The sequence below is a fragment of the Lissotriton vulgaris genome, chromosome 6 (genome assembly GCF_964263255.1).
Source record: "Lissotriton vulgaris chromosome 6, aLisVul1.2, whole genome shotgun sequence".
Taxonomy (NCBI): domain Eukaryota; kingdom Metazoa; phylum Chordata; class Amphibia; order Caudata; family Salamandridae; genus Lissotriton; species Lissotriton vulgaris.
This window is the reverse complement of record NC_141694.1, coordinates 382,026,468-382,051,552: the sequence shown is the minus strand read 5'-3', so window position 1 is coordinate 382,051,552 and position 25,085 is coordinate 382,026,468. Positions and strand designations below refer to the sequence as shown.

The window sequence follows — 25,085 nt, the reverse complement described above, 5'->3', positions numbered from 1 at the left end:
GCATCTATAAGATCAAAACGGGTGGAAAGTCCTTATTCCTACGTCGCAGCCAAGACCTGAAATGACCTCTACCTCTGGAAAAGCACCACACTGCTCCAATTTAGGAGGTACCACAAGACCCGGCTCCACAGAGAACCCTGAGCACCCTAAGGAGCAGCCCCTCCCCCCACCTCAACGCCTTGAGAACCTCATGGGTGAGTAGCTGCGCTACACAAGCCCCTGATTGATTGAATGTCTGACCAGCAAAGAGATTGTTGGCTTACTGCCACCAAGGTAGGGCTTTTTTTATGGTCGGAGTGATCTAAATAAGATCGTTGAATGATCCGGTCATTTGAAGCCATTGTTTGTCAACTGTTCTTGGAAGGATCTCATTCTGAGACGTGCATGGGGAACTATGAGAATGGCTTAAGACATCATGCCGAGAAAGGATTTGAGGAGACTGACAGAAGCAAAATGTTTTAAGATAGCTTGTGAGCCAGCGACATCATGAGGTTTTGCCTTTCTTCGGATAAGAATGTCTTGTTTTGAAGGGTATCTAGAGTTGCCCAGAGAAAAGTTATCCTTTGAGAGGGTGAAAGAACAGATTTCTGGTAATTGACGGAGCGTCCCAGAGAGCCAAACAGTTATAGGCAGATAGATTTCGAGATATAGGAAGAGTTGAAGACCACGTAGCCTTAGATGTGCTGGCACAGGAGTGAGACATTTGGTGAAAAAATGAGGAGCCTATATAGACCGATGGGTAGAACTTTGAACTGGTAGTGAATGCCTGCCACAGTGAAGCGAAGAAACTTTCGATGTTTGGGATGGATCGGAAGATGGAAATACGCATCCTGCAAATCCTGACTGACCATAAAATTTAAGTGGTTGAGTAACTGTAATAAATTTGGAGAGTGACAATACAGAAGGACTTTTTCTGTAGGTGTTTGTCGAGCTTCCTGAGGTCCAGAATGGGACATCATTCTCCCGACTTTTTCTTTAAAGAAAAAAACGAGAGTAGAAGCCCATTCCACTTTGAGAGTGTGGAACTCTCTCTATAGCACCTTTTTGCAGCATGATGATTATCTTCTACCTGAGCATTTGGAGATAGGACAGAAAAGATCTTCACGGCAGAGGAGAAGGTGAAACTGTGACAAACTCTAGGGTATGACCATACTTATAACACCCAGGACTCATTTGTCTGTGGTAATCTGTCGACATTGATCGTAATAGTGAGAGAGGCGTGCTTCTTTGAATGGTAGAATAGAGGGAACTGTAGCCGGCACTATAGGATTGTCACTGTTTTCTGACAGTGGCTCTGGATTGCACAAGCCTAGGTTGTCTGGAATATGCTGCTTGTGTTAGTGAACAATAAGCCTGGTGATGCTGGTAGGAGGGGCGAAATGATTGGTAAGACTGAGGTTGGTGTATTGGTTGGCCTAAAAGAAAGTAATAAGCTCCCTATCCACGAGCTCCAAGAAAGGGAGTTTTTCTATGCTGGAGCATTCCCAAAGACCTAGCAGTATCAGTATCTGCTTTAATGGCCTGTAAGGCATCATCTATGTGCTTTCCAAAACGTGCATCACCATCAAAAGGCATGTCCAGAATTTTGTTTTGCACTCAAGGGCGGAATGCAGTAGCCTTCAGCCAACCCTGATATCTAAGAACGGCCACAACAGCAAGCTGATGAAAGGGAAGCTACATCCGTAGATGCATTGATAATCTCGGAAGTGGATCTTTCTCCCTCTAATAATATCTTCAGTGCCTCTGGCTTCTTTTCTTCTGGAAGCTATGGTGTAATATCGTACTACATCTGGCAGGCACACTTCCCCAATATCTGGAGAGCATTGGCTGCACGCACTGTAGTGCCTGAGGTGATAGTGAACCTTTTGCCCATATTACCCAGGTGCCTATCCTCCTTATCCGGAGGGGCAGGGATAGGTACCAAAGGATTTTTTGATCTTCGCTGCACAGCCTGAGTGACTACCAAATCTGGCTATGGATGTCTCACCAAACATGCAGGTGCATTGCCCGGGGCCTTATATTTTTTGTCTGTCCAAGGCAGGACTGCAATTACAGTAGCTGGTGCTTCCATTACTTTGATGCCTTCCTCCCAAATATGATCAATTATAGGGATTGCTCTTACTGTCTTACGTGATTGATCTTTAAAATCATAAAGAGCAGTCAGACTGCTTGTCTGTCATCGGGAACTGAAATCAAGTAGCAGCTCTTTCTATTAAAGCGTAGAAAACGCCTATGTCTTCTGGCGGTGAGTCCACTGATTGAGGAGTTGAAGAAGTAGGTGTAGAAATGATGTATTCTTCTCACTCACTACCAGCCGGTCTAGTGCCCTGGATATCTCCTTCCTCCATGTCTTTGTCAGAAGATAATATATCCTGTTGTCGTGACACAACAATGTGAGTTCTCTGTGTCAATTTAGGCGTGGGAGGAGGCATAAGAGGCAGAGATTCCGGTGGAGGTGTTCCCGCAGGTGAAGGGAAATGAGTGCAGTAATCCTGCAACATGGCTTGTAAGTTCTGCACCAATGCTACAGAACATGAACCACTGGCTAATGAATAGGTTCCATATATTGTTGGGTTTTGGCAGAACCACGTTGGTGAGGAAACTCCTGTGGATAACAGTCGTCATATTAGTCATCATCTTCTTGATATTTTAAGCGAAGCTGTGATGGACTACGTGCAGGGTCTAATGAACCATCATCCAACTCCTCTATGTACTAGGAGGCAAAGATGAAACAATTGTTGGATCCTGAAGAAAATGCCTCGTCGACGGTGGAGTAAACCTAATGAGATTTTTGTAAACACAATATTTCGGACTACAATATTCTGACTAACAGTCGATTTGGTGTGAATCATGCTCGTGGTATGTGTCCACCTAATGTTTATCTTTGGGTCTGGGTGTAGTGACAGAGCCATAAGGCTTTTCAATTTGGTTTCACATTGTACATAGAGTAACTGTTTCTTTTTGCTTAGTATATCGCATTTGGGGTGCTTCACACTTAGGCTGATATATTAGGGTGCTAACTAAAATGAGGACTTGACTATGGCCATCTTGGTGGCATTAGTGCTCTGATGAGTACCTGGCTTTGTTATTACTTTACTTTTAAAGTCACACATACTAGACAGCACAAGCTGTCTGGCTGTGAAATATATATTGTGGGTTTACAAGCAACATAAAGAGGCAGTCCGCCGATTTTTTTTTAACATTGGTTGTCGTTTACTGTCTCTATTATTTGCTTGCTTTCTATTAAATCGCTTTTCATGTTTCAGCCTGTCTATCTTAGTTTTATCTTCCCTTAGAGCACAGCCTCGTTACCATATCTTTAATTGGCTTGCTTCTATGCTTTCGCTGTTTGCTTTTAAAGAACTACTTTTTTCTTTGTTTAAGCACTCCTACATGTGCTTTCCAGCTGTTTCTTTTGTGCACCATTCTTCTCTCCACATTGCTCTTACTTGCTGATATGTTTCTCTCTCCAACAATACACATGTTGCTCTTTCTCACATGTGTGCTTCTCCCCAGGTGCTCCTTTTGGCACTTTCACCCAAGCTCTCTACCTCTTCCTTGTGTTGCTTCTCCCTTTACCCACGGTCATACTGTTCCACCACCTGCCTTGTTGCTTCACTCCGGTTGTGCTGTTTCACCCCAACAGTATGGCTTCACCCCTTCCCGTCATGTTATTTCACCCGCGCCCCCCACCATATTGCTTCACCCCCACTCCGTCCCTAACCCATTCATTTATTGCATTTACATTTTTTTTAAAAGCAGACGTGCTCACGTTTTAAATGCATGCTCCTGCCCACAAAATGAATCTGCAGCCATTTCATTGTGTTTTTTTTGGGGGGAGTGGGGTAGCCATGCTGCAAGCAGCCACAATCTTTGCAGCATGGCTAAAAAGGAAGAACACAGCCAAAAGTTCTTATTAGCAAGAACTTTTGGCTTTGCCATTGCTTGGTATATATCTGGTGCACAAACAGCCCAGATTCCGGCAAGAAAACCCCAAAGTAGCAAATACAATTTGTACCACATGTTCATACCACACTGTATATGTGAGCTAACTGAACTGACCAAAATAACTTTAGCTCTGTGAGATCATGTCTAGAAGGATAAATGATGCATAGATATATTGTGTTAGCCAACTTAAGCCACTACCTGCTTTGGGTGAAGCATTGGCAGTTGAGAAAGTAAGTCATGACGCATTGCATTTTTGCATAGTCTTACTTTGCAGTTGTGATTGGCAAAAGAGTCTGACACCAGAATCACTCCTAGTAGCAATGGTTGTCCTATAGACCTTCAACCAAAGATTTGTTTGGTGTCCTTTACTCCAGCACTGGGGCACCTCAATGGAGCAGGCTGCTGTAAGCATAGGCTGCCTTGCTTTTGATGCTGGAGTGGTGTTAAAATGTGATGGTCGTCATGGAATAGTACTAATGTTTGAGAAGAACTGTCAACCAAGACCCTTGATGAAAAAAGAAGATGCCACTGCAGCGACTAAGGTGTAAGTAGGTGGTTATTGTTATAGCTATGCATGCGTAGGGTGCTAGAGGGTGTAAGGAGAATATTGAAGGAGTGAGAAAGGTGTAACATTTTGTGAGCAGGTTCTCCAGCATTGGATCTTTCATAGATTGACATGCTTGAATCATCCCCGTCGTCGGAGTTGGAGTCCCATGGTATAATAATAGCAGTAAACACCATAACCATAGCCTACAATGCAATGAACAATCACTGAAATAGCCTATCTGTATCCTTTTGTAAAAAAAGAACCAAACATAAGTAATCACTAGTCAGACAACAACACCCTGTAAAATACTCCCAAGAGAGGCTGAGTTCCTCAGATTTTCTAACACACGTCATGTGACAGGGAGTCTCCCTGAGCTCTGCTCGGTTTTTTCCTTCATATTTCTAATATATATTCTCCAGTTTCCTGATTACCATGTCGAATTCTTCTAAGAAAGGTCTTTTCCGATGGTGTGGGTCTTGTGGTAAGAAGAGACTTCATGAAGAAGCTCTCCATAAAGACTTTATAAACTGCTTGTACCCACAGCATACAGATAAAGACTGCAAAATTCATAGAACCTTTTCAACCAAAACCCTAAAAGACAGAGAGGGTAGGTTGCTGATTTGGGTACAGAGACTGAAAACTAAATCTGATGTCTCTGAGAATGAGGATAGCATGACTCACAGCTCTCTGAAAAAGCATAAAAAGAGAGAGAGGTCACAGGAGTCTCCTGAAGGCCATAGGAAAGCCTCCAAGAAGTCTCTTCATGACACTGCTAGCTCCTCACAAAAAGGAAAGCGTTTATTTCCTACTGAGAAAAAATCCAATCATTTAACTTTATTGGTGGTAAAGAAGGAAAAATCTCTCAATAGTGAAGATTCAAATCACAAAAAATCCTCATAGTCTACAACAGTGTCCTTCAGATCACAGTGGATGCTCAAATCACCATCAGGGTGCATTTCCTCTACATTTTTGTCAACTCTCTCATCGACAAAAGCACCGTCGACGAAGGTTACAGCATCACCAAAGGCAGCACCGTCAACAGTGGCTGCAAGGACGATGTCTATACCATTGACAAAGATACCATCACCTCCGAAGAGCTCCTCTCCCATGCCGCCTACGCCATGGACAACCACTTCTTTGTCGACAACCACCACATCATTGCCGACCACTAGTGCATCGACAACCTTAATGTAGATTATCTCATCGTCCGTTCCCATCATGTCATCGTCAGCGGCACAATCGCCGTCACAGTCTGTGAAACCATTGGGGATGCCAACATCACTTAAGATGAAAAGACCTTTTACCAATTACTCCTCGTAAGCAACCAAAACTGCTTCATTGGATTCAATAGCGTAAAAGGGATACCATGTTATATTTTGCACACATAACTGCATATTTTGATTAACAAAACTGCTCACATATTACAATGAGTCGTTCACGAAAAAAACTAAACTTTTTGAGTAATACATATAATAAAAAACAAAGTATTTGAGTAGGTACTGCATTTCAACTCACACTACACGAAAGGGAATATTAAGTAACAACCAGATTTTAATTACAAATCAGACACGATGCAAGGTAATTTATCATTTATCAATTGATTTTAAAAATTGTCACTTTTTCTCTGTGTTTTGATTTTAAAAAACCTCTGAGCTCACCTGCACGGAAGCGCTGACTCTCACGCGCTAATACAGCCCTCCCAGACCACCCCTGACACAGCGACTCCAGCGCTGATACAGGGAAACGCCCACACCGCCAGCGCGGTCCCAAGGCGGAAGCCACGCCCACTGCGAGGCCACGCCCACCAAAGACTGCTACAAAACGCTGATAGCAAGCGCGTCGCATTATTCTTTGTTTATCCTCTGAGGCGGAAGCCGGAGGACTGTTCCTACAATTGATTTTAAAAATTGTCACTTTTTCTCTGTGTTTTGATTTTAAAAAACCTCTGAGCTCACCTGCACGGAAGCGCTGACTCTCACGCGCTAATACAGCCCTCCCAGACCACCCCTGACACAGCGACTCCAGCGCTGATACAGGGAAACGCCCACACCGCCAGCGCGGTCCCAAGGCGGAAGCCACGCCCACTGCGAGGCCACGCCCACCAAAGACTGCTACAAAACGCTGATAGCAAGCGCGTCGCATTATTCTTTGTTTATCCTCTGAGGCGGAAGCCGGAGGACTGTTCCTACAATTGATTTTAAAAATTGTCACTTTTTCTCTGTGTTTTGATTTTAAAAAACCTCTGAGCTCACCTGCACGGAAGCGCTGACTCTCACGCGCTAATACAGCCCTCCCAGACCACTCCTGACACAGCGACTCCAGCGCTGATACAGGGAAACGCCCACACCGCCAGCGCGGTCCCAAGGCGGAAGCCACGCCCACTGCGAGGCCACGCCCACCAAAGACTGCTACAAAACGCTGATAGCAAGCGCGTCGCATTATTCTTTGTTTATCCTCTGAGGCGGAAGCCGGAGGACTGTTCCTACAATTGATTTTAAAAATTGTCACTTTTTCTCTGTGTTTTGATTTTAAAAAACCTCTGAGCTCACCTGCACGGAAGCGCTGACTCTCACGCGCTAATACAGCCCTCCCAGACCACCCCTGACACAGCGACTCCAGCGCTGATACAGGGAAACGCCCACACCGCCAGCGCGGTCCCAAGGCGGAAGCCACGCCCACTGCGAGGCCACGCCCACCAAAGACTGCTACAAAACGCTGATAGCAAGCGCGTCGCATTATTCTTTGTTTATCCTCTGAGGCGGAAGCCGGAGGACTGTTCCTACAATTGATTTTAAAAATTGTCACTTTTTCTCTGTGTTTTGATTTTAAAAAACCTCTGAGCTCACCTGCACGGAAGCGCTGACTCTCACGCGCTAATACAGCCCTCCCAGACCACCCCTGACACAGCGACTCCAGCGCTGATACAGGGAAACACCACACCGCCAGCGCGGTCCCAAGGCGGAAGCCACGCCCACTGCGAGGCCACGCCCATAACACCTACTACAAATGTGCCGGCCATACCAGCGCAGCGGACGAGCGCAGCGGGAGCGCCTAAGGCAAGCCCGTCTGCGCCCGTCCGCGCACGGCCGGGCCTAGGGCCAGAACCCCTGGTGGACAAAGCTGCCCCTAAGGTAAACTATTCTCGTCGGGACCTCCTAAGTCTCAGACCCCCATTGCCTCCTCATGTGAATATGTTCATGACATGAATGGACCTTTCACCAGCTGTACTCACTGCCAGCCAGCCCAGCTAAAACTCCCCATACGACACTACAAGCCTTCAGCCCTTAAACTCGCCTCGCTGAATTGTCGCTCTCTCCCCAAACACGCGATACTGATCAACCACCTCATAGAAGACCATGAGATAGACATCCTCTTCCTGACGGAAACGTGGCTCACCCCACACTCTGAGTCAGACATGGTGCTAGCCACCCCACCAGGCTTCCTCATTCAGTCCCTCCCTCGCCCATTAGGTAGAGGTGGTGGTGTCGCCATTATTTACCGGGACTATCTCACCTGCAAATCTAACGATGCGCAGATTCCCGACTCTGAAAGCCTACAGTTCACAATCAAGCTAGACCCGACTAACTCTCTCTCAGGGATCCTAGTATACCGCCCCCCCGGTCATCCAGGTCTTTTTGCCAACACTCTCCTGGATACAGTAGCAACACAGGCCCACTCCATCACCAATTTCATGATACTAGGAGACTTGAATATTCATTTTGATGACCCTTTAGACTCTGGGGCAGCCGACCTGATCACTGAGCTGACGGCCCTTGACATCCGTCTTCTTAACTCGGGAGCCACTCACATCAAAGGTCACCTGTTGGACCCTGTGTTCACGAGCACCCTCTCGATGCAAGCGAGAGAATCCCTCCCCCTCCCCTGGACGGACCACTTCCTAGTCTCCTTCCAACTTCCAGGAACTTTTAGGAAACCTCAAAAACTGCCTACTTACACCAGGGACAGGACCTGGTCCAGACTCCCCACCGAAGAATGGGCCAGTATCCTAAAATCAACTACCCCGGCATACGCAGAAGACCCGGCTAAAGCCGATAGTAAATTTAGGGAGTGGATTACGACCTCCCTGGACTCCGTACTCCCACTCAGAACGCGGGAGGACAAAAACGGTAAATCAGGTTCCGCCCCATGGTACACCCCGGAACTTCGACTACTCCGTAAAAACTGTAAGAGAGCCGAACGGCTATGGAGAAAAGACTGGCAGAACGCCAGCAAAGAAGCCTACCACAATGCAGTTAGACTCTACAAAACTGCCATTAAGCGCTCCAAAGCCTCCCACTACGATACTCGGATAAAAGAATCCTCCAATTCATCCAGGGAATCTTTCCTTATCGTAAAAGAGCTACTGAAAGTACCAACCACTCCTTCCTCCACCACCCCCCAGGTAGACAGAAGCAATGAATTAGCCACCTATTTCAATGACAAAATTGCCTGCATCTTAACATCCCTTCCCCCTCCATGTCCCTCTAGCCACATGAACTATAATTCACCCCCTAGCCAGACTGGAATACGCCCCCAACTTGCAACATTTAGGCCAGTAACCTCCAACGAGGTAGAGGCAACCATGAACAATATGAAAAGCGGATCACCTCTGGACCCTGCACCCATTAGATTCCTTAAAACCGTAGCTCCCGTCATCACCCCCACGCTCACGGAGCTTATTAACAGCTCACTCGCTCAGGGATCTGTCCCCGCTAGCTGGAAAAGTGCGGTGGTGAAAGCACTCCTTAAAAAACCCCAGCTCGACCCAGCAGATATGGCAAACTACCGGCCAATATCACTCCTCCCTGGCATCAGCAAGGTAGCCGAGAAACTGGTCAACGGACAACTGTCTCAGTTCCTCGAGGCAAATAACATCCTACGGCAATCCCAAACTGGGTTCCGCCCGGGACACGGCACAGATACCGCCCTTCTTGCTGTCATCGAGGAAGCAAGGCGCATTCTTGATTCAGGAGGGTCAGTGGCAGTGATCCTCCTGGATCTTAGCGCAGCCTTCGACACAGTCAACCATCTTGTCCTTCTCCATCGGTTGGCGACAGCAGGGCTTACCGGGACGGCACTCAGCTGGATAGAGTCCTTCCTTACCGGACGCACGTTCCAGGTATGGGACGGCAACTACCACTCGTCCACCCTCCCCCTCACGAGCGGGGTCCCTCAGGGATCCTCCCTGAGCCCTACGCTTTTTAATGCGTATATGGCCCCGCTTGAAGACGTAGTGACACCATTCGGTATAAAAATAGTGAGCTACGCCGATGACACACAACTGGTCGTCTCTCTATCACAACTAGACGACCACCCAGACAACCTGGCAAACTGCCTCACTGAAATCCACGGTTGGATGTGTGAATCATCATTAAAACGAAACGGATCAAAAACAGAAGTGATGCTCATGGGTAAACAATGGGCGACCATCCCCCCAGCGGTCTGGCCAGACGTGTTCGGGGAAATCCCCACCCCGAAACACGAAATTAAGACCCTCGGAGTCTGGCTAGAACCCGACCTCTCAATGAAGACGCAAGCGGCCAAAACTGCAGGTACTTGTTTTGGGCTTATGCGCACTACCCGCAGGATTCTTCCCCTACTTCCACCCGCGTCCAGGAAATTACTAGTCCAAGGGCTCATACTGTCACGGTTGGACTATAGTAATATGGTCTACTTGGGAGCGCCTGAGGCTACCCTGGCGAGACTGCAACGAACACAGAATGCAGCTGCCCGTCTACTCATGAACCTACCATCCAGAGTGTCAGCCAAACCTGCCATCAAGGCCCTGCACTGGCTCCCTGTGCGCCAAAGGGTGGAATTCAAAGCCATGTGCACGGCATACAAACTGATCAACGGATTGGGACCTGCGATTCTCAGCGGCCTAGTTACTCCATACAAAGCACCCAGAGCTCTACGGTCCGAGAACGAGCACCTAGCCAATATCCCCAAATTCAAAAGGACACGTACCGGAGGCCGACGCTTCTCTGTAAAAGCGTCCACTGGATGGAACTCCCTCCCACGCTCCTTCAGACTGGAACCCAGTTATCTGATTTTCAGAAAAAAACTTAAAACCCTTCTATTTCCTAAATAAAGCCCTCTCTCCTTCTCCCTCCCATCTGGATAACAATTTTACATAGCGCGGGGATGCCCTCGGGTCACCAGGCGCTTTACAAGTCGCTAAATAATAATAATAATAATAATAATTTATAATTTGGAAAAAGAGAGATTAGTAATTGTTAAAGGTTAGAGCTAGATGTCGTATTTGCACAATGTACGGGTGGTGATATTTTTTATTATGGAATCATACTATGATGCATGAAAATGCAAATGCCATTTAGATTCACACAGGCAGCTCATTTGCCTATCTGATCATTGGAGGGTATGGCCTCTGCTCCAATTGCGGTGGACAACTGTACCTTCAGTGAACCCAGCTCCCAAAGTATGAGTTCATTTCTTGAAAACAATAAACGCTCCAATGTCATTGCTGGATTACTCTGCCCTGGACCGCCATTCCCAAAATAACAGTCCAGAACAGGGAAATCATGAGCTGATTGATGCTCAAGCAGCTTTGAAGGCAGCCCACCTGCGGCACAGCTTTGCTGTGCTGTGGCGGTCTCTGAGCTCCTCACTCATTGATGGGCAACTGCTGCAAATCACCAGGCCTCCCATATTCTGATCCACCCAGGCTTCCTTGATGCCCTAGCTGCACTGCTTCCCACGCCACGCAGTGAGGCAGAGGTTGGGGTTACATGAAGGCAACGCTGGCGGGAATGCCATGCATGCTGTCAGAGTTGGCCTGGCCTGCTCCGGAGCACCCCAGAAACAGCATTTCTCTCTCTTCGCCCGCCTTGAGGGTCACCTGCTGGCAGCTTGGTTGCATTGTGCCGCAATGGTCTCCGGGCTTTGCACCTGCGGATGGGTGTCTGCCATTGGTCATCAGGCTAGTCCGCCCAAATTCCTGTAGGCCGCAATGCTCCAGCCGCGCAGCCCCCGCTCCATCCAGCAAAGTGGCGGTCAGAAGTGATAGCAGATCCATTCCCAGCATCCGGGGGCAGCTCTACTAATACGCGGGACCCGTGAGGATGTCACTACGGGCCCCGGGCTGATGAGATGGGAAAGGATTGGGTCCTGGGGTCGCAGCCTCCAAGTCAGGTGTTTGTCTTGTTTGGCTCTTGGCCACATCCTCCAGGAGTGATATTTTTTATCTAACTTCATTCTGATAACAACTCATCTTCTAGTGATTCAGAGGAAAATGGCCCTGGTAGTCATGATATTCCTTCTCCAGCATAAACTGTGCAGTGAAGAGCTAGTGACAGGGTGGACAAATACAGAGTGCTCATTTTCAGACTCCTAATTTAGTTCAGCCAGTAATCCCCGCATTCACTGGAGATACTGGGCTTAAAGTCAATAGAGCATTTTTTTACCCATTACTTCCATCTTTTTCTGGAAGCAGATTTCCTGGAGAAAATTGTGCAGCAAACACATGTGTATGCTGAACACTTTCTGACAGAGCATGGAGGCACTTTGGCGACTTACTCTTGTGCACATCTGTGGACTCCCACTTCACTTAGGAAGCTGAAAAAATGTATGGGCCTAACGTTAAAAATAGGAATTCTGAACAAACCAACCATGTAGTCCTACTGGTCTACTCATTAGGTTAAGGCAACACAGAATTTTGCAGCATACTCTGCAGTTGAATGACAATTCTGCTACATTGCCACGGCCACCCAGACCATGACAAGTTGTTAAAAAATCAGCCTGTTGTGGAACATTTTTGCCAAGATTCCAGAGATTTACATTCCTGGAAAGAATAAAGCAGTCAACAAATCCTTGTTCCTGTACAAAGGGAGATTGCTGTTCAGCCACTACATACAGAGTAAAAGACTATGTTACGGCATCAGAACGTACATGTTGTGCAAGAGCTCTACATGTTATTTGTTAAGGTGTCCAGATTTTGGTTTGAACTGATAATTGCTGCCACCCCCACCAGTGGTACTATCTGATTTTTCATTGAAAACCTAAAAACATTTCAATTCACATTGACTTATACTGCATTGGTGCCATCTACTGGCAAAGGAATACAAGTTCAGTGGCAGAATGATAAGCACAGGTAAGCTCTTTGCTATGCACTTTTAATCTTTAAATAGTTGTTCCTGACATTAGGAGTTCCAAATTCAGTGATCTGAACCAGTTTTAACTGCCCTCCTTGGGGTGATATGGATGGAGGTGGTACTGCGCTCAGCAATGATGGGATAGTATGTCTCCAACAAACAGCAGTACAAGCTGTGCAGCCTGTTTCCCTGGCTGGACACGCTTTGCTTCAAAGCACTAAGCAATATTAGTGCTCCTATACACACTGTTTAAACACTGAAATACTGTGGCCCAATACTCTTGGATTTTGGAGCAGGCTCATATTATATGAAAAAATGTGCCCTTCAATCTACAGCTCCTACGACAGAAAGCTTCAGTTTGTTTCCCAATCTTTACCAACGTGGTGCATTAGATGTAAGCCCTATGAAGGATTTTGAGTTGCACCAAATGAAAGCGGGCTCTGTTGGCGACCTCCTGGGGGGAAGCAAGTGCCTCCAACCACTCCTCTTCTTGTATGTCTGGGATGTCTTTCTCCCATTTCTCCCTCAGGTGGGTCAGCTGATCTGATGCAATATTTATTAATTTCTTATATGTCAGTGATATCGCCTTTTTGGTGATGTGTTCCTCTAACAATCTATTTTCAAGAGGGGACGACTCTGGCAGGGGTTCCTCTTTTGGCAGGACTGCCCATTGGGCCTGTCGGAGTTGTAGGTAGCGGAACGTCTCGGAGGGGGCTACATTGTAGTCTTTATGCAAGTCTGTAAATGGTCTTACATTCCCCTCCCCTCCACACATCTCTCACTGTCGAAATGCACAACAGATCCCATTTGTCAAACCCCTATCTCTCTCCCAAACTGTCACGAAGTTGGGATTCCCACTGGGGAGTCGCCAGAGTAATTTAATTTTTCCATCCCATCTCCCCCATTGTCGAGTGCCAAATCTGGACTGTGAGAGCCGAGGGGCCCATCACTTGAAGTTTCTTCGGCGGGGTGTATAGGACGCGTAGGTACCCTCTGGGCCCGAGCGTCAGCCTATGCATCTGGTATGCAGGTTCGGTCATAGGCTGGTGTGCCCATTGATTCACTACCATTAGGTGCGCTGCTCTGTGGTAGTTCCAGATATGCGGGAGAGCTATTCCTTCAAAATACCACCCCTTTGTGAGTTTATTGAGAGATATTCTTGGAGCCCCACCATCCCACAGCAACTTTATGATCTCGCCCTGTATGGCTTTGAAGTAGCCGTCTGACACCGGGAAGGGGGTATTATGAAGGACATAGAGAAAGCGTGGGAGTGCAATCATTTTGAAAAGGGTAGCCCTACCCAAGAGTGAGAGAGGAAGCGCCCTCCAGTGCTGGAAATCCTCCTTCAATCGGCTCAGCGGGGTTGCAAATTCTTTGCTGTAAAAAGTTCTTGACTAGGCGTAACAAAAATACCCAGGTATCGGAACCCATCAGTCACCACCTGCGCTCCATATACCTTTGGCATTCTCGGTGCCTGCCTGTGTAAAATGAGGACCACTGATTTTGTCCAATTAATCATGTATCTGGAGAACCGTCGATAGGTAGCACATACATTAGGGATTCTACAGATCAAGGCTCTGGATGAAGCCACATACAGAAGGATATCGTCAGCATACAGTGATATCCTGTCTTCCCAATCCACCGACCAGCTAAGGCCCCGTATTAGCGGGTCCCCCCCGAATCCAGACCGCCAGTGGTTCGAGAGCCAATACAAATAATAAAGGTTAGAGGGGACAGCCCTGTCTGGTCCCACGATGTAGTTGGAGAATTCGTGACACTCTCCCATTCACCTGCGCCAGCGGTGCCATGTATAAGAGTTAAATCCATACTCAAAACCGCAGTCCTAACCCGATATGCTCCAATACCGCCATCAAAAAGGGCCATTCGATCATATCAAAGGCCATGCAAGCATCCAGGGATAGCACTACTACTTCTTCCTGTATCTTGCCCACTCAAACCAAAACCCCTTGAAGACACTGCAGGTTGAGGGCTGTGTTTCGGCCCGGCATGAATCCAGACATGTCCGGATGTATCACTTTGGGAATGATGGTGATTAGGCAGTGGGCTAAAAGTTTGGGGAGGTTTTTTACCCATGCATTTAACAAGGAGATAGGATAGTAAGATCAGCATTGGTCCCTTGGTTTCACATCTTTATGGATTACCACTGAGGAGGCTATTCTTTGGTCTTGGGGTAATGTGGCTGCCTCTTGGCTCGCCTTGTACATTTCTAACAAATGTGGTACTGTTTGTTTGGCTGTGGATTTATATAATTCAACTGGAATCCCATTTGGGTTCAGCGTTTTCCCCGATTTAACTTCCCTAAGGGCCTGCTGCAATTCTTCAGTTGTTAATTCTGCTTCTAAAGTATGTATTTCCTCTTGTGTAAGTGTAGGGAGGGGTCTGTCTATAAGGAGCTAGAGATCTTCCTGAATTGTGGTGGAGGATTCGGAGGTATAGCTCGTATTGTAGTGGTTTTTGAATTTCTCTACGAAATCTTGTGGGTTTATAAGGATCTTTCTGCCGTCCGAGTGGATCGTGGCAACCCATCTGCTGGTTCTTTCTTCTTTGTCGAGTCAAGCGATAAGCCTCCCAGCCTTACCTACACGCTTATATACTCCATACTTCGTTTCGTCCAGGGAAACTTGTGCAGCGTTTGCCTTCAGATCTTTATATTCTTGTTGTTTTAGGCTCAATAAGTGTTTTGCTTCTTCGTTGTCCTTACTTACTTCTTGCTGTTCAAGATCCAGTATACTATATATGATAGTGCTTGCCCTCTAATGAATGATTTGAATGCCTCCCACAACGTCAGTGAGGAAGCCACTGAGGCTTTGTTCTTGAAATAATTTTCAGTCGATTTAATGAGTTCTTCTCTAATCTTGGGAATTTTCAGGTACATGGCATTTATAGCAATTACGTTTCTAGGTTTTTGTTTGATGACTGAGTACTTTCCCCATACAGGGGAGCAGTCGGATATTCCTCTTGGGAGATGTCTAACTTCACTAAAGCCCGGGGTCTGGGCGGAAGGAGTCATTAGAAGATCTATCCTAGATTGACTATTTTGTATACCAGAGTGGAATGTATATTCCCTCTTCAGCGGGTTTCTGGCTCTCCAGACATCGGATAGGCCAAGAGCTCTAAGGAAGTCAGCCAACTGTGTCTGAACTGCATGGGACTTTATGGTTGGCAGTCTATCTTATGCATCATATACTGCCGTATTGAAATCCCCACCAATAATGAGGTGGCCTGTCGGTAATTCTAATAGTAGTTTACCCAGGTCCGGGAGGGTCGAACTTGCCAGAGATGACGGTACATACACCGAAAGTATATTAAACGTTTCACCCTCCCATTTCCCTGAAATGACTGTGCACCTTCCCAGTTTGTCCACCCATGTCTGTTCAACAATAAGTGGGAATCATTTCTTAAGGAGAATCCCAGTCCCTGGAACTAGCGCTGAACCCTGCATGACTCTCCATCCTATACCTCAGCGATCCAGGGCCTTACATTTATTACCCAGTAAATGGGTTTCCTGCAGGAGGATCACATCTGGGGCATGTCTTTTAATGAACTGGATCACTAACTATACCTCGTTTTATTTTGTCACACAAGCCGGTGACATTCCATGTCTGCAGCTCGAGTTCAGGCGTCACCATGTGAGCCATACCCGGCATTGAAGGGAATTATGCTTCTGTTGGACCCTGGAAAAGCCATTCTCTCTAGGCCTTGATAGGTATATAGCTTGTGAAGTGTGCTCCAAATGTTCGTGTTTCTGTGTGGCGATTCTTCCCTGCATTTAGTTTTGCAATTTATAACATCAAAGTTAGCGTACACTCACCCAACGGAGTGTCTAACTTCCCCCACTGCCTCCCCCGATCCGTTAGAACTACCCTCCACCACGTAACCCTGCCAGACGGACCCAACCAGCCTGGAATCCCCCCCCCCCACCCCCCCCCCCCAGTTCACGTTCTGATTAGGAATTGTCCCCAACAGCCATTCGGTTGAATATGAGCCAAAGTCTTCCTTTGTGCAGTGCCTTACACATAGTGTGTTCCCTTATTTGAGAGTCAGTTTACCTCGCTTCTTCTGCTAGGTGTTTCAGTCGATAGGGAGGAACTCCCATGATGAATCACTCCACCACCCCGATTTCCATAACAGTCTCCCCTCTGGCACTTGATCAACCGTAATACTCAGTCTCCCTCCCGCAATCCCATATTATCTCTCCGAACAGGTCTCTCCAGTGTCTCACCTTCGGCCGATCTGGATGTTTTCCTAGGTCTTGGTCCTTAGTTCCCTTTGGCTGGAGAGCACTCTACTGTACACCAACCTTCTATCCAGGCACAGGCCCCATCAGGTGATTTGAAAAACCACGACTTTCCACCTTCTTCCACTCTGAGCTTTGCTGGGTCCAACATTGAGTATTTTACTTCCCTCTTCCTCAACTTTTGCTTCACCACCAGGAATGTTGTCCTCTGTCTTTGCACCTTCTGGGTGTAATCTGGAAAGACAGATATTCTTGCATTCTCATAAGTGACCGGCAGGGCCACCCTGGCCGTCAGAAGCACTACATACCGATCTCTATAGTGGTGAAGGCAGGCCAGTATGGGTCGCGGCGAGGCCCCCGGTCGTGGTGTCGCTTCTGGTACTCTGTGGGTTCTCTCTACTGAGAATAGTTTTGACAGACCTCGGGTTGTAGCCGTTTACCGATAAGGTATTCAACAAATAGGTCAGTGGAAGTTCCTTCTGCTCTTTCCGACACGTCCAGGATTCGAACGTTGTTCCTCTTCGACCTTCCCTCGAAATCCTCTAAATTTGCTTTCAAGCTGGATGTTGTTGTCTGAAGCTCCCCAACTCTTTCCTGTAGGGCTTTAGTGTCCTGTGTCTGTGTCTCAGTGGTCTCCTCCACTACTTGGAGCCAGGTACCCATATTGCTTAGATCCACCCGTATCAAGGTCACCTCTGTTCCCACAGTATCAATTCTCCACTCTAGGGTCGTTCGCACTCCCTGTATCCCGGCCATTATGTCTTGAAGCAAAACTGGTTCACCTGTTGCCGATCGTTGGTCCTCGTGTGGATCCGGCCCCTCTGGGCCCGTGGGCAGTGCGAATTTATCCATTTTCGTTTGGTGCGAGCTCTTCGGGTTGTGCCCCCCGGTCACGATACCCCGGTGGCAGGTCCTGCTATGGGGTGGAATCAGGTCTCCGGGTACTCCCTGCCATCTGCTGCAGTCAGATGGTAGCTCTGCATGGCCTGTCAAGGTTCCCCAAAGCCTTAGGGTTTCCCGGACACTGTCAAACCCTTGCGGCCACACCCTGTCCTATGGAGTTCTTCACCAACGATGTCCGGTCATTCCAGTGTTTTCAAATTGGGCCCCCAACAATAGCTTGGCCGCCACCTGGTGTCATTGTAGTTCTCCAGCCACTGTCAGTGTACTGTGTTGGGGGCTTTTCGCACACAGGGCTGAGTGTGGCTGCCTCAGTTTTTCACTGCACCCGTCCCCTCCTACCACCGGGGCTTGATGTACTCTGCAGCTGTGTGGGTTTCCGCTTGCGCCCGAAATGCGTGCAGGAGACAGGTACATCTCTCTAGGTCCCCGCTGCGCCTCAATATTATTGCAGCACTCTTTTGTGTGTGCTTTGGCGTAGTTGTTCTAGCCCGCACTCCTGTCGGCGGGCCACCACGTACAGGTTGTGGTGGTGAAATGTGCAACAGTGCTTGGTCTGGTTTACCAGTCGGTCTCATTGCGGCTAAGTTCTTTTCCCGGGCTCCACCCCTTGCATGTCTTCTGTGGCTGTCACAACTCTGCCTCTCGTACTCAAGGACGGGGCTCTGAGCAGTCTTCCAGGCCGCAGTCTAGTTACTTTCACTCACTGTAGTCCCGAAGGGTGCGATTCGGGTCACATACCTCCCCGTGCATCCACCGCTTGCAGGCTTCCAATTGGGATTCAAACACCTCGGATTTGTGTGTGGACAGACTGGGGGATAGGATCTGGGCAGAGGAGCCTCTCTAAGAAGCAGCCATCTTCCTACCCAGTTGGCCCGGGAATCTGTAGTTCTTGAAGGGGAGCCCCCCAACCATCCATTGGCGCATCCTAGGTCATCACCAGCTGTGACACAGAGTGAATGAAAGAGAGGCCTTGCAAAAGGTTTTCCTTGACCATCCACCAAGTCATTGTGGCTCTCATTGCTGCTGAAATGTGAACCTTGTCATTGTATGAGCCTTGAGACTGAATCCACTATGCATCGAGCTGTTCCTGCAGCTGTCGCATGTGGAGCCGGCAATTGGGGATAAGCGTGATGCAAGAAGACATCATCCCCAGCTTGGACTTGTACTGCCACACAGAAACTAACTTTTTTGTTGAGAGAAGCTTTGATGTACCCAGAATCCACATTATTCTCTCTTGAGTGGGAAAAGCCTTGCCAAGATCTGTATTGAGACGTGCACCCAGAAAGACCATCGATTTGGCTGGGATAATGGACGATTTTTACAGATTTATGCAAATGTATAACGACTGGAAAAGAACCCGACAGGCTCATGTTGAAATCTCTGCCGCTTCAAAAGATGGAGCCTTCATGAGCCAATCGTCCAGGTAAGGGAACACCTGCTGATCTGAATCTCTTGAAAGTGCAGCACTTGAGGAATATCCTGGCAGCAGATTTCCAACGTAAGCACTTTTAATTGGTAATGGCGCCCTGACACTTTGAACCTTAGAAAATTTCAATGCTAAGGGTGGATTGGAATATAAAACTAGGTGTTGAGGAGATCTAGAGAAGCCAGGTAATCCCCTTTTTCCACGAGAAAAAGAATCTATTGGAGAGAGCATCCTGAAAGATAGTTTTTTGCTGAACATGTTCCGCATTGTGAGGTCCAGGACCTGCTCCATTTTCCATTTTTCTTTTTAATGAGGAAGATGTGAGAATAAAACCCACAATTTTGCTGGTTAAGGGGTACTTCCTCTATGACCTGCTTGAAAAGAAGTGACTTTATCTCCTTTTTGAGATCTGAAAGCAGAACTATCTGTAGTGGAACATTTGGGGGATGCTGAAAGAATTTCAATGTATGGCCGTGCTGGAAGATATCTAGAACCCATTTGTCTGAAGAAATGGAGTTCCATTTCTGAAATGATGCAGAGAAGGCGTGATCGTGGTGTAGGACTATGGTAGCCGGGGCCTGATAGATTCATTGCCTCCTAATGGGGTCTTGGGACTTTCCAGCAGATTGCTGCCTTTTGCGTCCTGCCGGTCTTGAATAAGGTGGAACGGTGCTAGATTAAAAAGACCGGGTGTATGGCTGGTAGGTACACTGCAAATATGGCTAGTACCACTGTTGAAATTGTGGACGGGATAAGAATTACCCCTGCACTCTACTTCGAAAGGACATAAAGCTGCACTGCTGGGGATTGTCTAAGGCTTTGCCCGTGCCCGTGGCTGCCTTTATAGATTGTAGTGCCTCATCTCTGTACATACCAAACAAGCACTCTCCATCAAAAGGCATGTCTAAGACCTCAGAACTCTGGTTGAAAGGTGGTTGCCTTTAGCCATCCCTGGCGTCGCAGAACCGCCGCTCCTGTTATCTGGTTTAACACCGTGGATGAAACGTCCATGGTTTTTTCAATGACCTCCTAAGATGCTCTTTCTCCCTCCAATGGAATATCTTTAGCCTCTTTCTTTTTATCTTCTGGGAGATACTCCAACAGAGTAGACATGTCTGATCACATCTGCCAGTCATATCTCCCAAGAATGGTCATGGCATTAGTGGCTCTAATGGAGGTGGCCGCCAATGCCAAGAACCTCTTAACAATAATATCGAGGTGGCGGCCCTCCTTGTCTGGTGTGACTGTGCAAGGGGACGCTGTATTCTTGGATCTTCTCTGCGCTGCTTGCATAATGCCAGAGTCAGACCTCAGGTGCCCAATGAGGCATGTAGGCGAGTCATCAGGAGCCTTGTATTTTTGTCCAGTTTTGGAATGACAGCTGGAATGGAGGCATGCATTTTCATTAGTTTTAGCCCTTCGTGCCATAGAAAATCAACTATAGGGATTGTCATCCCTGAAAGTTGACTGCCTGGTTTAAAATCATATAGAAAACATTCAGTTTGCTTAGCTGGCATTGGCAAATCAAAATGTTTGGAGGCACGCTCTCGAAGATCATGAAATCGCCCCAATATCTGCAGGAGGGGAATCCGTAGCAGGAGGGATAGGAGATGGTGGCTATGTAGTAATCCCATTCATCATGGGTATCTATGTCTGTTTGTATTTTCCCTTCCTCTGTCTGAGCATCCGGAGTATCCTCTGTGATAACTATAGGAGGAGAGAGGGTCTTTTCCCTGGTGGATTTGGGAGTGCTTTGGCCTGGAAGAATACTGGGTACCTCTTCTGAAGGTAAAGGCCTCTGAGGAGCATTTGCGTCCAGAAAACACCTGTAATAGTTTTCAATCAAATGACGGAGATCAGATACCAGAGACACTGGAAAGTTCATTGATGGTTCCCTAAACTGATGATGCTCCTCCTCCCTATCATCATAAGGGTAACATTGCTGGAAGAAATCTGGCCTCTGCATGACAGACATGTCTCTTACCGCAAAAGAAAATTCCCCTGCCAGGTAAAAAGATGGATCATTGTCCTCATGTTCTCATCATCAGAATTTTGGCACTTAATCCTCAGCTGCGATGGACTGATGCAGGGTTAAACATACTTTCATCCTCTTTCTCTTGAAAGTACAAAAGGCAAGCAGGAGGTAAAGGGGATATCTTGGAGAAATCCTGAATCAGCCTGGGCTGAAGGAGACTGATTTTTTCCTCCATCGACAGGCTTGATGATGGAGCAACCGCCGATGCGATAGTCTGTGGAACCGTCAACTGTGCATGGACGGCCTTCATCTGCAGATCCGATGTCTGAGTCGTCGACAGACTGGTGCTTGACAGTGAAATTCTCGTTGATGATAAAGGCCTCGTCGACCACGGCATTGTTACTGCCGTCACGGCTCCTGCTGCCGTTAACGTCTTGACCGTCGTCGCAGATAAAGCAGTCGAGGGTGCAAACCTCAGGTTATCTTGAGGACAGTGGAATCTTCAACGATGACACTGTTGATGGTCGAGACGATTGGTCTCGGAAAGGAGTCAGAGAAGCAGACGCAGGAGCTGAAGAGGCCTTTGAAGCCTCTGTCTGAGATTTTTTGTGGTAATTGGGTTCAGATTTGTCCTGGGACAAATATCTCTTAGAGTCCCCATGATGTGAGGAGGGACTGCCCTCCTTTCTCTGAGTCTGAAGCAGCATTCCTCTTTTGTAGCCAGAGTAGTAGCCTACCCTCTGTGTCTTTGATGGTTTTAGCTGAAAAAGTTCAGCAATACTTGCATTCCCTGAGTTTGTGGTCAGGGTAGAGGCAATATAGGCACAGTTTGTGGGAGTCTCCAGAAAATAGCCGACAATTCCAACAGGTCTTACAGGTCAAAAAGAGCCCTTTTTAGGCTCTGCCAAATCCAACAAATACCTTGAGAGAGATAAAGCTGAGACTGGAGGTCAAAAGTTGAAGAAACAGTGTAACTGGCCAGATCTCAGGGAGACTCCCTATCACACGACGTGCAGTAAGAAACCTGAAGTTTTGCAGCTCTGTGGGGAAGGAAAGTGTGATTGGTTGAAATCTGGATGTTATAAAATGAGGCTGAAAAGTTACTTAAGTGAGGTTTCTGTTCTATGGAGCTCTATGGTGATGTTTTATTACTGCTTTTCTTCTGTTACCGTGGGACTCCCACCATGACGATGGGGAAGATTCATGTAAATCTATAAAAGATACAATACTGGAAAACATCATGTCACCTTATGTTGCGTGTTTGTTTCACCTTCATGTTCTCATCGTATGTTTTTATTTCAGGTGACATTGTGTTGCCACTTTTGCTAGCCTGAGGCATTCACAGGGCTTAACATGAGAGCTCAGCCCACCTGGGACCTAAGCCTCCACCTGTGGTATATACCTGATAAGGGGCTAGTATGAAATGTGTAAGTGCTCCATTTGGTGCTGCGATAAATATGCTTTAGTCAAGTTGGGCTGTCATAATATATGTGTAGAGGCAGTTTTAGGTGGCTGGATTAGTATGGACCCTATACATGGTGCTCGTATGAGACTTGTAAGTGTTCCAGCTGGTGTTACATTTCATTTCTGGCCAAGCTGGGTTGCCTTAATTTGTGTGTAGTGTCAGTCATAGGTGACTACATTTAGACAGTTGGGTGGTCGCCGCTAGTATTGTCTTTGCTATGGTGGTGTGCCTACCTTTCCATGGCAGAGCCTGCGCTCTCTGTGAGACCCCAGTCATTAGCCACCATCAGCTATGCCTCCTCCTGTAAGTTGGACCCATTGCTATACTCTATTTCCAACAGCACAGGTCTACCTGCATTATATCCTTAAGGGTCGGGGTTGTAAATCACAGCAGTCTGCTGTAATCTTCTGTAAACCAATTTGGTTCCAGCAGGGCCCCTTTTGTGGTAGTTTTCATCTTAGGAACAACAAGAGTTGTACAGAGGTGACAAGAGTGGGTAAGAGCGGCCTCACAGGCCCTGATATCCTGCACATTCAGGCCAAAGGTGTGGTTGCCGAGTCTCCTAAATGGGGATCCCCACATTGCACAATAAAAAATTAGTTAGTAAAGGACAAAGTACCTCTTAGTTTTCACAGTGGTACAAAGCTATCTCGCTAGGCAGCCTATGCACAACAGACATCAACCGCAGGGTCAACATACAAACATCTGCAACATAACTTAAGTTTACTTAATGATGCTAAACAAAACTGTACCTGTTTTTCTGAAAAATGGTACTGGCAGAGTTTCATCCACAAATGACGATCTTCACTTAGAACATGCAGTTCAGGGGTGACTTGACCAAGACTAATGATGTCCCAGCCATCTTCAAACTTGTATAATATGTTACTTTGCATATAAAGAGGAAGATCACAGAGGGAAAGGTTGCTGTTAACCTGCTGTAAACAAATCATACAAAAATTACTGTAGTTAAAAATTATTATGCACTTGGTAGTCATTTAACTACTATATATTTGCTGAGCTTTCCTAGGAAATCACAAAAGGTTTTGTCAAGGGTAGCATAGAATAAAACAATAAGAAACATTAATACATCTTTTACATTGATTTTCAAGTCCAACATGTCTATATAATGAATGACAACTGTTTGACATAGATAGATGCAAATAAAATATCTCTGCTATAAAGTGTTTCTGCTTCCTTAAGAAGTAGCTTTACAAAGGGCATGACTGGCGAGTAAAAATCGTTCTACAAAACTCCTGCTGACTGCTCAAATTCCACAGCAATCCTGACACAATAGCTCCTGAATCCATGTTGGCAGAAAACCCACTCAAAAAGACAGGACCACCCGGTTCCCCACATTATGGTTCTAGAACCCCAAAGATTACAGCTGAATGGCTGAGAGTTGGTCTGATTTGGCTGATTGGCCTTGCATCTTGAGACTAAGATGGCGGGCTGTGAAGCGAGTGCATCCTACAAGCAGATTAAAACTGAGACGCCCAGGAGTCTTCCCACAAACTGAGGGGGTCGAGAACTACATTGGCCCAACATTGGAGCAATATTTGGTGGGCCTGAGTATGGCACACCACCAAAGAGCAGGTACACCTGTCAGTGTGAGGCAGATCATAAAGGCTGTGGGGAAAGAAGGGCACCCAGAAGTGGAGGGACTCGCTGAGCAAAGGTAAGCACCTACTCAGTCTTCTATACACAACTGCATTACCAGCTGGAAATGCGTAACTGCAGCAAGAGTGGGTTCTCAAGGGAACAAGGGACCACCATCAGAACCTCGCACCATTTATGGGTTTGCACAAGCTCAAACTCCTCCCCCAATATTGGAGTGCAAGCGTTGGAGGGTCCCACCTCATAGGGGGGCCCTGCAGCACAGCATTCTGGAGAAATCAGGAGGGACTGCGAAATAAGCACACCCATTCTGTTAGGCAATTGGTCCGCCACAGAGAGAATGCATTAACTTGAGCACTACTCCACCAGGGCACAGGCTGAACAATTCAGATGAGCCTCAACACAGAACTTTCCAATGAAATAACTGGCCTCTGCTGAGTATTAATCCACAAACACAAAGGTTTGTATAACAGGGTGTGTGGAGGTGCATGTTAGATCTGTACCTCCTTGCTGAATAGGAAGGTATCCTAATTAATATGTAGGAGATGGCTATAAGAGAAGCTCACATGCACACAACAGCAACTCCATAAATTAGGTGCTTCTCATTTGAAAAATATAGCCAGATCATAATGCTTGAAACACCAGCTACTGCCAAAAGGAAAATGCTACTTACCAGTATGCATCTGTTCTTGGCATGTAGAGCTGCAGATTTCTACACTTTGCATTAGATCGCCACCTGGTGTTGGCCCGGATGATTGCATGTTGTTGTCGTCTTGGAAGAAGTCTTTGTAGTCACGAGATAGGCGACTCCTCCCTTGGACGATAGTGCGCATGGGCA

At 47.0% G+C, this 25,085-nt stretch overlaps 1 protein-coding gene across 4 annotated transcripts in view; it reads right to left on the bottom strand.

Annotated features, from left to right (window-relative positions):
- FBXO25 (F-box protein 25) overlaps positions 1-25,085 on the bottom strand; it is an 809,765-nt gene that overhangs the window by 281,599 nt on the left and 503,081 nt on the right. For 2 of the 4 annotated variants that reach the window (XM_086926400.1, XM_086926402.1), the window contains exon 8: positions 23,386-23,568. In XM_086926400.1, coding sequence (XP_086782526.1) covers positions 23,386-23,568 — 183 coding nt within the window. The remainder of the gene's footprint in view (positions 1-23,385; positions 23,569-25,085) is intronic. The other 2 variants (XM_086926401.1, XM_086926403.1) reach the window with 1 other exon arrangement.